At 37.1% G+C, this 14,122-nt stretch overlaps 1 protein-coding gene across 1 annotated transcript in view; it reads left to right on the top strand.

Moving 5' to 3' along the window:
• CENPI (centromere protein I) overlaps positions 1–6,807 on the top strand; it is a 78,896-nt gene extending 72,089 nt beyond the window's left edge. The window contains exons 19-20 of the mRNA XM_032592227.1: positions 5,031–5,072; positions 5,774–6,807. Of these exons, the coding sequence (XP_032448118.1) occupies positions 5,031–5,072; positions 5,774–5,908 (177 nt within the window). The 3' untranslated portion in view covers positions 5,909–6,807. The remainder of the gene's footprint in view (positions 1–5,030; positions 5,073–5,773) is intronic.
• Positions 6,808–14,122: the final 7,315 nt, after the last annotated feature.

Genomic DNA, 14,122 nt, shown 5'->3' on the forward strand with positions numbered 1-14,122 from the left:
GCACAGAGCCCACTCCAACCCACGACTGTGAGATCATGACCTGAGCTGAAACCAAGAGTTTGATTCAGCTGAGCCACCCAGGCACCCCCTTTTTTTTCAATAACAGTACAGTACTGTAAATGTATTTTCCTGATGGTTTTCTTAATAACATTTTTTCTCTAGCTTACTCTATTTTAAGAATACAATATATAATGTGTATAAAATATGTGTTAATTGACATGTTATTGGTAAGACTTCAGGTCAACAGTATACTATTAGTAGTTAAGTTTTTGGGGAGTCAAAGTTATACACAGAGTTTTTGACTGTGCCAGGGTTGGCACTCCTAACCCCCTGTATTCAAGGGTCACCTGTAATTTCTTTTTGCTTTGATTTTAGTTTGCCTTCCTGTTTCTAGTTTTTTAAGACAGTAGTTTAGATTATTGAATTGAAATCTTCCTTCATTCTTTTTTTTAAGTTTATTTATTTTGAGAGAGAGAGAGTGCAAGTGGAGGAGGAGCAGAGAGAGAGAGGGAGAGAATCCCAAGCAGGTTCCACACAGCCAGTGCAGAGCCCAGTGTGGGGCTGGATCCCACAAACTGCGAGAGATCATGGCCTAAGCTGAAGTCAGACACTTAATTGACTGAGCCACCCAGGTGCCCCTCCTTCATTCTTAATGTAGGTATTTACAGCCCTGACCTTTCAGCCACACTCACATAGGAACGATCAGGTCACATGCCCCAGACACTTGCTGTTCTTACAGAATTTTAGTAGATTTTCTTGAATAAATATTGTTATATTTGTACATTAATATACCCTTAGGACAATTTTCAGATACTGTAAGTGCTGGGTTTTTAAAAATGGTCTTTGCCAAATTTTCTCATTTTCTGGGGAGTGTGTCCATAGAACTCATGATCTTCTCCTGGGAGTGAAACTCCATATGGACACTTTTTATCATAAAGCACCCACATTCAATTTCTTGAATATCCTTCTAGAGATATATTGTATATTTCTGTGTAAATGATCTTTTACAACATTATATACGATATCTACTGCCTCTTGAATTTTTGACTCAATATCTTGGCTTTGTTTCATTTTTGTATGCAAAGGGCTGCCTCATTCTTTTTGTTGTCTCCATAGTATTCCATCATATGAATCTGTATTAAAGTTAAGCATGTAAGTTGTAAGTTCAGCATTTAAGTTGTTTCTCGTTCTGTTTTGAAATTATACTCTAATGAATATTCTTTTTTTAATTTTTAAAATTTATTTTTGAGAGAGAGATTGACTGTGGGAGGGGCAGAGAGAGAGGGAGAGAGAGAGAGAATCCCAAGCAGGCTCCACACTGTCAGCACAGGGCCTGATGCGGGGCTTGAACCCATGAACTGTGAGATCATGACCTGAGCTGAAACCAAGAGTCAGATGCTTAACTGACTAAGCCACCCAGGTGTCCCTCTAATGAATATTCTTAAACCATATACATCATTTCATACATATACAAGTGTGTCTGGATAAAATTGCTCTGAAGTGGAATTGTTCTCAAAGGTTATGTCTTTTTAATTTTGTTGGGTGTTGTTAAATTCCTTTCAGTAGAATTCATACAGATTTACATTACTGCTAACCATGAATGGTTGTTGGTTTCTCCATACCCAGTCAATAATGTTGCACCGAGTTCTTATTTGGCAAAGCATGTAATAAACCATAGATAAAGTAGAAATGATTTTCATAAGTCAAATAATTTTTTCTTCTAGACCATGTGTGTTATAAAATTCAGTCTCTAAAGTAGTAAATATTATCAACTCGAACATAGGTGAGCAAACTCATTTTGAAAGATCAGGAATTGATACATTCTTTTAAAGCAGAAAACAGTTTTTAAAATGTTTATTAAGGAAGGTTGGTTCTGACTAGAAGATTTAAATTCTAGTGGCATAGAGCACATTTGGCAAAATGTGAAACTGCCAGTTTTTTTTTAAATTTTTTTTAATGTTTATTTCTGAGACAAAGAGAGACAGAGCATGAGTGGGGGAGGGGCAGAGAGAGAGGGAGACACAGAATCCGAAGCAGGCTCCAGGCTCTGAGCTGTCAGCACAGAGCCTGACGCGGGGCTGGAACTCACAGACTGCGAGATCATGACCTGAGCTGAAGTCGGACGCTCAACCGACTGAGCCACCCAGGTGCCCCTGAAACTGCCAGTTTTTAAACTGATGATATTTCTATATGGTTCTGAAAGTACTAGGCTTTAATGTCAATTTTTGTTTTAAAAAGAGTGCCTTTTTGAGCCCTTGTCACCAACTAACTGTTCATTATCTAAGTATCTTACCTTTGAGATGGTAAAAATAACCTCTGATACCATGGTAGTATGATTTGATTCTGACATTTTGATTTTACTGAATTTTAACATTGTTAATGTTTCAAATTAGTCAGCTTTTTAGAGATAATTTAGTAAATATAATTTGACCAATCAGTTCTCAGTGTCAAAGAGCTCTGTTCACTTAATGAGTCAAAATATTTTCAACATTTGTAGAGCCTTCATTTCAGGCAGTTCTGAAGCTCTACATTTTATTATCATAATTACCTTTGAATCAATCGTTGTTTCTTTATTCATTCAACAAATATTTATTTTGTGTTTACTGTGCTTCTCACACTGGGAGTATAGTGCCTATGGAGACAAATACCAATATCTCTGCCCAAATGGAGTTTATATTCTAATGAGAACAAACAATAAACAAGTAATGAGTAAATAAACATGATAATTATAAATTTTGAGAAATGCTATGAAGAACATAAACAGGGTGGGGTGAGAGAAAGTGACTGGGGAGTTGTGAGGAATGGGTGTTTAAGGAAGGCTTTTTGAGAAGGTGGTATTTGGTCTGAGATTTCTTCTAAAAGATGAGAATAAGCCAGCCTAAGAATAGCTGGAAGAAGAGCATTCTAGGCAGTGGGAATGGCACAATGGCTCAAGAGGTTCAAGGGAAAAAGGAAGGCCAGTTTGGCTTAGAGCTTAAGGAAAAGAGGGAAAGTGGAATGAAATAAGGTGGCAGAGATTCAGGGGCTATCTCTCTTATGAGTCTGTTAGGAGTGTCATGGAAAACAATTAAAAAATTTTAAAGCAGGGTTGTAGTATGGTCTGAGTTTATGTTTAATAGGCATCACTTTGGCTTTTTTGTGGAGGACAGAGTTATAAGAGGAGGCCCAAGTGGCTGCAGGGGCACCAATTAGGAGGCTGTTGGTGGAGTCTATACAGGAGATAGCAATAGAGATTTGTATATATGTGGTGGTAGTGGAGATGGATAGAAGTGGACTGGTTTGAGATATATTGCAGAGGTAGAACAGGCAGGACTTGATGATTTTATTGGAAGTGGGAATGAGGAAAAGAAAAGGACTTTTGAGTTTTTTTTACTTGAGCAACTGGGTTGATGTTGGTTCCACTTATTAATAACAGGAATACTGATGAAAGAATAGGAGAAGTTATTTTGGTTTTGGGGGAGGGCAAGTTGAGACTCAAGTCCTGTTTTGACCTACTGAGGTTTGAGATACCTGTTAGATATCTAAGAGAAGTGTAAGTAGGCAGTTTGTAGCTGGACTTACAGCACAAGAGAGAAGTTGGAACTAGAGATATAAATATGGAATTCATCAGCATGGAGTTTAGAGTATATTTAATTGGTAAAAACACATTTTTTTCACTTTTGAACTTCTTAGAGATCAGGATGAGTCTTGTGATCAGTGTCAGCCAGGCAGCAATCAAGATATAGTTGTCATTTGCTGGTTTTTTTTATATTTTTTAAATGTTTATTTATTTTTGAGAGAGAGAGAGACAGTGCGAGGGTGGAGGAGCAGAGAGAGAGAGAGAGAGAGAGAGAGGGAGACAGAATCGGAAGTAAGCTCCAGGCTCTGAGCTGTCAGCACAGAGTCTGACATGGGACTTGAACCCACAAACCGTGAGTTCATGACCTGAGCCAAAGTCAGACACTCAACCTACTGAGCCACCCAGGTGCCCCATCATTTGCTGTTTTTGAGTGTGCCCCAGGGGGTTGCCAAAATCAGACCTTGTGGGATGGTTGTCAGAAGCTTGGGGAAAAAACTTTCAGGAAATATTGGAACACTCTTTTAAGCCCCCAAAACCAAATGTCCTGGAGGAAGAGGGGAGGGAAGAAGTAAACCATACATGTTATGGACTTTCTTAGAAGCAGGTGCCAAAAGTAGGTTAGGTTTATGTAATTGGGATCCCAGTACCAGTATCTTTTAGTTCTTATAAGAAATGTTCCATTGCCAACACTCTGGCGCAGAAGATGATATTGTGTGGGAAAAAAAAACATAGTTATCTACAGCTCTTGAGTAGAAAAGTAATTCAGAAGAGTAGGACTCTGAATACTTTCCCTACTTAATTTTGTTTATATTTATCATTTCATGTTTATAAAAAGGATATATGATCAAAATCTGCCTACATCTAAAACTCAATCATTATAAAATAAAAATTTTTTAAATTTTAAGTGTTAGAAGACGTTGTGTTATATATAGTTTAATAGGCATAGTTTTTTCTTAGTAATATATAAAAATGTTTGTTTTAGAATTAATGACTTTTCATTGAAGTATAGTGGGTGATAGTTAAAGATAGGAAATAAATGAGATCACCTAGATCTGAGTTTTCATAAAGAATCACAGTTTTTATAGAATCTACTGTGTACAGAGACTGCCTCACCAGACTTCCTTCTCATCCTTCAGGACTCTGTTCGGGTGTCCTATACCTCAGAAGAAGCCTTCTCTAACATCTTTCATCTTCACCCCAGTGACTGAGTACATATTTGAGGCCATAAATTGGCAAAATGATGTATACTTTCTTCACTGTGATCTTATTTTCTTTCTGTGTGTACTCTAGGGAGCAATATTGAAGGCTATTGTGAGTGTTTATTCAAAAGGAATCCAAAAGCGATAGCAGGAATAAAATGTAGCAAATGAATCAGACAATGAAGAGCTATCTTAATTTTCTAGTAATTTTTACTAACCAAATATTTCCATCCTCATATCTCCCCACTTCTTTTTTGCTTTTGTTTTTTAAGGAATGGCCAGAAGAAAGGAGAGTAAACATGAGCTCTGTTCGGGTAAATAAATTTATATTCATCATGTTCAGGGATTTACTACAGTTTCATTTCATCAAAAAATTTATACCTTCACTTTTCTCCCAACCTTAATCCTGCTGCCTCCACAAAGTCAAAGTGAAGTGTTTGCCTTCTAAATTCATTCCAGTGACTTTGATGTGCATTTATTGGCACATACCCTATACAGTCTTCTCTAAGATACAGCTATTCATAGTTTGACTCTTGCTGTTGTATCTGTGCATTTTCTCATTTTATAATACAGTTGCATGTATTCAAAGTGTGACTGTAATGAGGCTGATTCAACATAACCTAACACAGTTGTCTCATTGTTACAGAAACTCTGTTGTGTACATATTTAATGTAGGCAGTAACATAATGTCTGCTCCCATGTTAGCTATTTTAAATGTTAAATTTCTAGAATGTGCGAATGATGACCCATTTCCATTTCATAGTACTTGTTCAGTTGAACAGCTAAAAATTTTTTTGCCAGTATAATAAAAGGAATGTTTAGCCATTAAATTATGGGTACTTTCTGGTTTGAATATTACTTAGTGCCTGAGTTCCAGTTATAAACCTGGCTCCTCTGAGCTAACTCTGGTATGTGCATTCAGGACATTGGGAACTTTTCCTAGGCAAAGATCAGGAGGTAGAGAATAAGCCTAGTAAATATTTGATAAGTAATTTTCCCCTTTTTGTGCCTGCAGGGAAAGAAATGGAACTGGTATTTGGACTATTTATTTTCAGAGGGGTTACAAGGCTTGAAACTTTTCATAAGGAGTAGTATTCATCGTTCTTCTACCCCCCTGACCAGAGAGCATAAACCACATCATCAACATTAAATGAGTTTTGACTGAAACAAACTGACCATACCGGACTAAATTCTTTTTCTTGTTGCTAGAGAGGCCAAGTGGCTCAACTTGAGTTGCCATAATCTGTTCACCAACAGACTGCCATCCTCGGAGCACTGGGACTGGCCTTCTGTGCATGGCTCAGGAGAGCCTCAGTGTGGCTAAATTTATTTTTCAAGATCTAGATTCTTTAGCCCACTAGTGAAAACTGACTTCATCATCAGGCTCAGCCTTCCACCAGATTATACATAAAGAGATTCATCTATTAGGTGGTGGAATTTTTCACATTCTTGTGGACTCTAAGTTGCATCAGTGGAAGAGAGCAGATAACATATAGTGGCAGTTAAGCCACAGACATACTCGTGCAAAAAGCCCTGCCGCTTCTGAAACCTCTGGGGATATTGCCATTTTCCTTATTGTGAACAACAATGTCAGCATCAAGTTAACAGGATACATTTCTAATGCTTAAAGCCAGCTCTAGCTAATTGGTAGCTTCCTGGGCCTTCACTGGTAGCAATTTGATGAGAGAAGGAAGGGGAGAGGATTGTGGGATAATCTAAAATGTTCCCATTTATTCCACTTTGATTTCATAAAACTGTACTATTTTGTGTATGTGTATATATGTATATGTTACATGTCCCATTTTTACATGTTCAGGCTCATTTAAATAAACCGAGACTTTATTTTGGGGGATCATTCTGAAGCTTTTAAAAAATTTTATCATAGCTAGAATATTTTGCTGAAAATTAAAATTCACTGCTACTGAGTAACTCTTCTCCTTTTAATAAAATTCATGTCATTTGAGAGAAATTAAGCTGAGTTTACTTTTGGTCTTAAGGGCACATTCTTGTGGCTTTTGTTTTTCCTCTAAAGCAAAATAAAACTATATTATTGGGTAGTGCTCAGACTCGAATCCCATTCATTCATTTTTGGGGTTCAGTACATATTTATCTAGTTTACTATGTGGCAGATATTCTTTTGTGTGCTGGTTGTATAGCTGTGACCAATACAAAGTACTGCTTTTGTGAAATTTACTACGTCCTTTTGGAGAAGGCAGACAATAAAAATGTAAGCAGAAATATAACATGAGGTGCTATAAAGAAGAAACAAGGAATAGGGAGAGAATATTTAGAGGGTTGCTACTTTAGATAAGGTGGTTAGGGACTAAGGCCTATTGGAGGAGGTGACTTATGCAGAAGCCCTAATGAAATAAGTATATGGGCCATGTGAATATCTGGGGGAAGAGCATTCTGGGCAGAGTCAAAGGCAAGTTGTGAAGGGCTTAAAAATGTTAACTTAGTTGGCATACTTTTGAGAGCTAGCAGAGAGACCAGTCCAGGTTACAACATAGTAATTAAAGGAGAAGAATGGTAAGGAATGACATAGGAAAGAAACCATCGAGTAGTTCATAAAGGCCCTAATAATGTGGTATACAATAAGAAGTCATTAGAAGGATTGAGAGCAGAGTGATATACTTTGGCTTACCTGTATGGGAGCTGTTGTTTGAAGGTTAGTTAGACTGAAGAGAATTAAGGGTTAAAGCAGAGAGACCGGTTAAGTTATTAGAGTTCCAGGAAAGAGTCTTAGACTAGTATGGTAGATGGTGGGGAGATGGTTAGGTATTGGATTTAGGCTCTACTTTAAAGGTAGAGAAGATAGGATCTGCTGTTAGCTTGGATATGAGAGGGAAAGAGAGAAGAAAAGGGTGACTCTTAGGTTTTTGACTGAGCAACTGGGTGAATTCTGGGTTGCAGAGATGTGGCATACTGGAGAAGGAACAGATTTGGAGGAGTGTTCAATCAGAAGTTCTGTTTTGGCCATGTTAGGTTGAAGATGGAGTAGGCAGTTGGATATCCCAAGTCTAGAATTCAGGGTACAAGTTGGGACTGGCAGACTTAATTTCGGTGTCATTAGTGAATAGACATGACATCATATAAGATCATTTAGTGCAGCTAGAAAAGAGCAGATAAAGACAGCATAGGACTGAGCCCTATGGTATATGCCAACATTAAAAAGTAGAAGAGAAAAGGAGGAACCAGCAAATGACAGAAAGACCCACTGGTGGCTAAAGAAAAGTCAGGAGACTGGAAGCCAAGTGAAAAAAGTGTGTCAAACAAGAAGGAGTATTTATTGGTGTGGAATATTGCCTATATACCCAGGTAAAAAAGTTTTAGCCACTTTGAAGTAAATGTGATAGCATCCCCAATAGATACCCTTTCTCATTTAGAGAGTTCTCTTTGTTTTTAAGTTTGTGTTCTAAATAACTTTCCATATTGTTACTCAGGACATGATATTTTTGTCTTTAAGGTCATGTGGAACTTTCAATTGTGAGAAAGGATTTGATTATTTTTCCTAAAATTTAACCCCTAACAGTCTTCCAGTCATGGAAGAAATTTCTAAACCTAAGTTTTTGACCCAGGGAAAAAACTATTTTCCTTTATGTTTGTCTTTTTGTTCAGTAAGGATTCCCTGGGGATCTTTTTAGTCCATATTATTCTCTTGATCAATTTTTTTAACCCACTTAAGATTATATAAATGGATGTGCAAATAAGCCAAATCTAGTTATTTAAAAACTCTTTTTTGAAGAATGTTCATGACAAAAATAAGATTTAAATAAGAATATTTTGCTTTAGTGCAAAAGTTGTCTAGAAGAGAAAAATAGAAAATTTGGTTTATTATCCCAATTGTACAAAAATAACAATAATTTTCTTTACCTAGTATTTATGTAACATTGTTGATGTTATAAATATTGACTTAATAATGTTCAATACTAAATTTCTGTTAGATTTCTAACATTTTATTTTTCTTTTTATCATAACTTCTTCCTCTTGGTCTTGAGGATGACCTGGAAAGAAAAGTTTAGATAAGTCTATGGTATCTCACATAATTTCTGTTAACATAGCAGACATTCTCTCTAAATCAGATACATTTCATGACACAATGGTTTACTAGAAATAAGAAAAAATATTCTCTAAAATTGATATTATACTTTTAAGATCTCTTTTCAATTGATGTAACTTTTTACTTAATTTTTTATTATAGAAAGCCTATATTTTTGTCACATAAGAATTCTATTTTTGATAAAGATGGATGCTATGGACTGAATGTTTTTTCCCCCAAATTCAGACATTGAAGCCCTTACCTCTAGCATGATCATATTTGGAGGTGGACCCTTTGGGAGGTAATTAGGTCATGAGAGTGGAGTCCTCATCAATGAGATTAGTACTTTTATAAGAAGAGACAATGGGGCGCCTGGGTGGCGCAGTCGGTTAAGCGTCCGACTTCAGCCAGGTCACGATCTCACGGTCCGTGAGTTCGAGCCCCGCGTCGGGCTCTGGGCTGATGGCTCAGAGCCTGGAGCCTGCTTCCGATTCTGTGTCTCCCTCTCTCTCTGCCCCTCCCCCGTTCATGCTCTGTCTTTCTCTGTCTTAAAAATAAATAAACGTTGGAAAAAAAAAAAAAAAAAAAAAAGAAGAGACAAGAAGGGGACCTGGGTGGCTCTGTTGGTTGAGCATCTGACTCTCCATTTTGGCTCAGGTAATGTTTCTACGGCCATGGGATCAAGCCCTACGTCAGGCTCTGCAGTAAGTGTAGAACCTGCTTAAGATTCTCTCTCTCTCTCTCTCTCTCTCTCTCTCTCTCTCTCTCTTTCTCTCTCTCTCTCTCAGCCTCTCTCCCTGACTCGCATGCTTTCTCTCTCTCTCAAAAAAAAAGAAACAAGGGAGATACCGATTTTTCTCTCCCCCATGTGAAGATACAGCAAGAAGGTAGCCATGTACAAGCTAGAAAGAGGACCAGAACCTGTCCATGTTATAGCACCCTGATCTTGGACTGTCAGCCTCCAGAATTGTGAGAAATAATGTTATAGCAACAATGGCCAACAATGTTTAACAATATATTTTTGATCTGAATCATCAATGCTTTATATTTATAATACCAGAAAAGGATGTCTTCCCCAGAAGCATAATAAGTACATGTGAATTAAAGTTAACATTTATTTATTTATTTATTTATTTTAATGTTTATTTATTTTTTAGAGAGGAAAGAGAGCACAAGCAGGGGAGGGGCAGAGAGAGAGAGGGAGACACAGAATCTGAAACAGGCTCCAGGCTCTGAGCTGTAAGCACAGAGCCTGATGTGAGGCTCGAACCCAGGAACTGTGAGATCCTGACCTGAGCCAAAGTTGGATACTTAACTGAGCCACCCAGGTGCCCTAAAGTCTACTTTTAGTTATGTAGCAGAAGAGCAATTTTTTTTATCTTTCTAGGAGGAATCTTAGCTTATCTAACTAGATTTGGTGCACAGAGGTGAAGGCTGGATATTGAGGAATCCTTTCATTGCTTCTAGTTTTACGTTTATCATTAATGAATTGTATGACCTTGGAAGTCACTTAAGTACTTTGCATCTTGATTCCTTCTTTGGCAAAATTTAGACTCTAATGTATGTTTTTCAAAGATTTGGCATATAAAATGATAGAAAACCTGTGAAATTTCATTGAAAGCCATAAAGGGGGAAAAAAGATACAAAAGTTTTTCTTACCTTTGAAGTGTATGTATTCAAAGTATAACTTACAGAATGCAATTGAAGACTGTCACAGAAGGTAGTAGCATATTGAAGTAATATGCATTTTGTTATACTCTACATTCTGGGTGAACACAGGTTGCCTGACCCTTTCTGGAAAAAGTGCTGAAACTATGAATAAGCATTTATTCAAGAGTTTAACATCCTTGTCATTTGTGAGTATTCCAGCCCTGGATACAATAACACAGTTAATATCACATGATATTGAACAAGACTACATTTAAAATTTTTTTAATGTTTATTTATTTCTGAGAGAGAGACAGAACATGAACAGGGGAGGGGCAGAGAAAGAGGGAGACACAGAATCCAAAGCAGGTTCCACTCTCTGAGCTGTCAGCAGAGCCCGACGCAGAGCCCAAACCCACGAACTGTGATATCTTCCCAGAGGAGTATCTGTCTAATTGGTCAAAATTAGCAAAGACAATCATTCAAAGTCTCTGGAGAATAATAAAAGGATTTACAACAAATTGAGAACAATTTATTCAAAACATATAGGATTCAGTAATAGTAGTAGGGAGGCTATAACATTTGTGGTAGAGGCTACACCCATTACCTCTCCCAAATTTGTTTCAGATGAGGTGTTCTAGCACTGAGAAACCAAATGGCAACTCCCATCAGTCCCAGATACTGGTCTATAATACAGAGGTTCTGCCATGGAGAGGTAAGAGAAAACCTCAAAGATTGGCAACATCCTGGCCCTGTCTGAGGGGTCTGACTTTATTTGGATAGTGGAGCAATATATGCCTCCAAGGAATTGTTCAAAATAAAAATCAGATAAGTTACCAGAGAGCAAAAGCATGGTGTAATACCAGTGGAAGCAGATCTGAAGTTTAACAGGGAGATCAGAAAGAGACAGCAAAGGAGGCCTGATATAGAATAATGTGCTGATACCTAAGGCCACACTCTCTCAGGAGCAACTGGAGAGGAAACTGCTTTGCTATTAGTCCTCAGTGGAACAAACTTGTAAACTTTCTGTAATGTGAAAGCAGTCTCCAAGCCACACAGATCACACAGCAAAAAATGAAAACCTTACTGGCTCAGGAACTTAAACACAATTCTGGTCAATCAGTAACTGACTGCTAAACTGTAATGACCCAGGGATGACCCTTAGGATGCCAGGTTTAGAGATAAAGGCAAGAAAAAATCCAAACAGGAAAAGTAAAGGCTGCATACTGTGGAAAAACAGACTTCACAGAATTAGTCTAGCCAAGTTACTAAACAGCAGCAATAAGCCCCAGAACAGGGACAATCAGTATCCAGAGCTGCTACAATATATTATCTAAACTGTTATAAGGGGCAAAGAGATAGGAACATGTGACCCATCCACAGGAAAAATAGAAATTTCCTTTGAAAGCATCAGATGCTGGACTTGGTGGACAAGGACTTCAAAGCAGCTATTATAAATATGTCTAAAAAACTTCAACCATGTTTGAGACGCCTGGCTGGCCCAGTAGAAAGTGCGACTCGATCTAAGGGTCATGAGTTCAAGCCCCACATTGGGCATAGAGCCTACTTAAAAAAAAACTAACTTCAACCATGTTTAAAATAATTAAAAGGAATATATGATGATAATGACATCCAAAAGAAAATATCTGTAAGGGATAGAATGCATACACACACACTCCAAATGGAAATCATGGACTTGAATGAAGAAAAATGAACAGAAACTTAGAGAAATGTGGTACATCATTAAGCACACAAACACACTCATAATGGGTATAGCAGAGGAGGAGACAAAGGGATAGAAAAATATTTTAATAAATAATGGCTGATAATACACCAAATTTGATGAAAACAGTCTATACATTCAAGCTCAGGGAAATACTAGCAAATCAAGTCCAGCAATATACAAGGGATTATACTCCCCGACTGGGATATATGCCAGTCATGTAAGATTGGTTTAACATCAATGCTATACACCTTATCAAAACGGTTTAAAGTAAGAATACATCTAATAAATGCAAAGATATTCCATGTTTATAGATCAGAAGACTGAATATTGTTAAGATGGCAATACTCCCCAAACTGATCTAGTTTCAATGCAAGCCCTATTAAAACCCTGGCTGGCATTTTTGCAGAAACGGACAAGGTGATTCTAAAATTCAAATGGAAATAGGCCATGAATGACCAAAATAACCCTGAAAAAGAGCAAAGTTGGAGTCCTCACACTTCTCTATTTCAGAGTTTGCTACACGGCTACACTAATCAAGACAGTGTTATACTAGCATAAGGATACACATAGATGAATGGGATAGAATTGAGAGTCCAGAAATAAACTCATTCAAGTAAGGTCAGTTTGATTTCCAACAAGTATGACAAGACAGTCAATGGGGAAAGAATAGTCTTTTCAGAAAGTGGTGCTGGGACAATTGGATATCCCCATGCAAAACCATCTGGTTGGACCCCTATATCACATCATATACAAAAATTAACTCAAATGGATCAAAAACCTAAATGTAACATCTAAAACTGTAAAACTAGATAAAAACTGTAAATCTTAATGACCTTTAGATAACAAAAGCACAAACAGTAAAAGAAAAAATTCATGAACTTCATCAAAATTAGAAACTTTGTGCTTCAAATGAGACCACCAAGAAAGTGAACAGAAAATGCACAGAATGGAAGAAAAATTTGCAAATCATGTATCTGAGAAGTGTCTTGTATCTAGAGTATACTCTTGTAAGTCAATAGTAAAAAGACAACTCAATTAAAAAATGGGCAAGAGATCCAGATAGATATTTCTCCCCAGAAAAGTCTGTGAATGGATAATAACATTAAAAGTCATTAGGTAAATTCAATCAAAACCACAATGAGGTACCACTTTATAACCATTAGGATGGCTATAATAAAAGAACAAGTGAGTATGTGGAAAAATTAAAAGACTCATACATTGCTGACTAAACTATAAATAGTATAGCCACTCTGAAATACAATTTGGCAGTTCCTCAAAATTTTTAACAGAGATACTGTATGAGTAATTCCACTCCTGAGTATATAACCCAAAAGAAATGAAAACATGTCCCCATAAAAATTTGTGCACAAATGTTCATAACAGCATTATTTATAATAGCCAAAAGAATCAACCCAAATGTCCAACTGATGAGTGAATAAATAAAACCCACTATCTCCATATAATGGAATAGTGTTTGGCCAAAAACAAAGCAAAACAAAACAAAAAAAGGATTGAAGAAGTGATATATATTATACTATGGAAAAAAACTCAAAAACTTATGTGAAGTGAAACATGACACTCACAAAAGAGCACATATCGTATGGTTCTGTTTACATGAAAATGTCCAAAATAGGCAAATGTTTATAAAGACAGAAAATAATGTGGTTGACTATAGGGCTGATGGGGAAAGGGAGGCAGATAATGGGGTGTACTATACACTGAAAGTTTGTGCCCCCCTCTTTCAAATTCATATGTTGAAACCTAATGTGATATTTGGAGGTGGGACTTTTAGGAGGTGATTAGGTCATGAGGGTAGAACCATTATGAATGAGTTAAGTGCCCTTGTAAAAAGAAGCCCTGGAGGACTCCCTTGCCTCTTTCATCAAGTAAAGTTATAAGATGACTGTCTATGAACCAGGAAGTCCCAGGTGTCCCAGTGAATGGTATTTTAC

The sequence above is a fragment of the Lynx canadensis genome, chromosome X, assembly GCF_007474595.2.
Source record: "Lynx canadensis isolate LIC74 chromosome X, mLynCan4.pri.v2, whole genome shotgun sequence".
Classification (NCBI taxonomy): Eukaryota; Metazoa; Chordata; class Mammalia; order Carnivora; family Felidae; genus Lynx; species Lynx canadensis.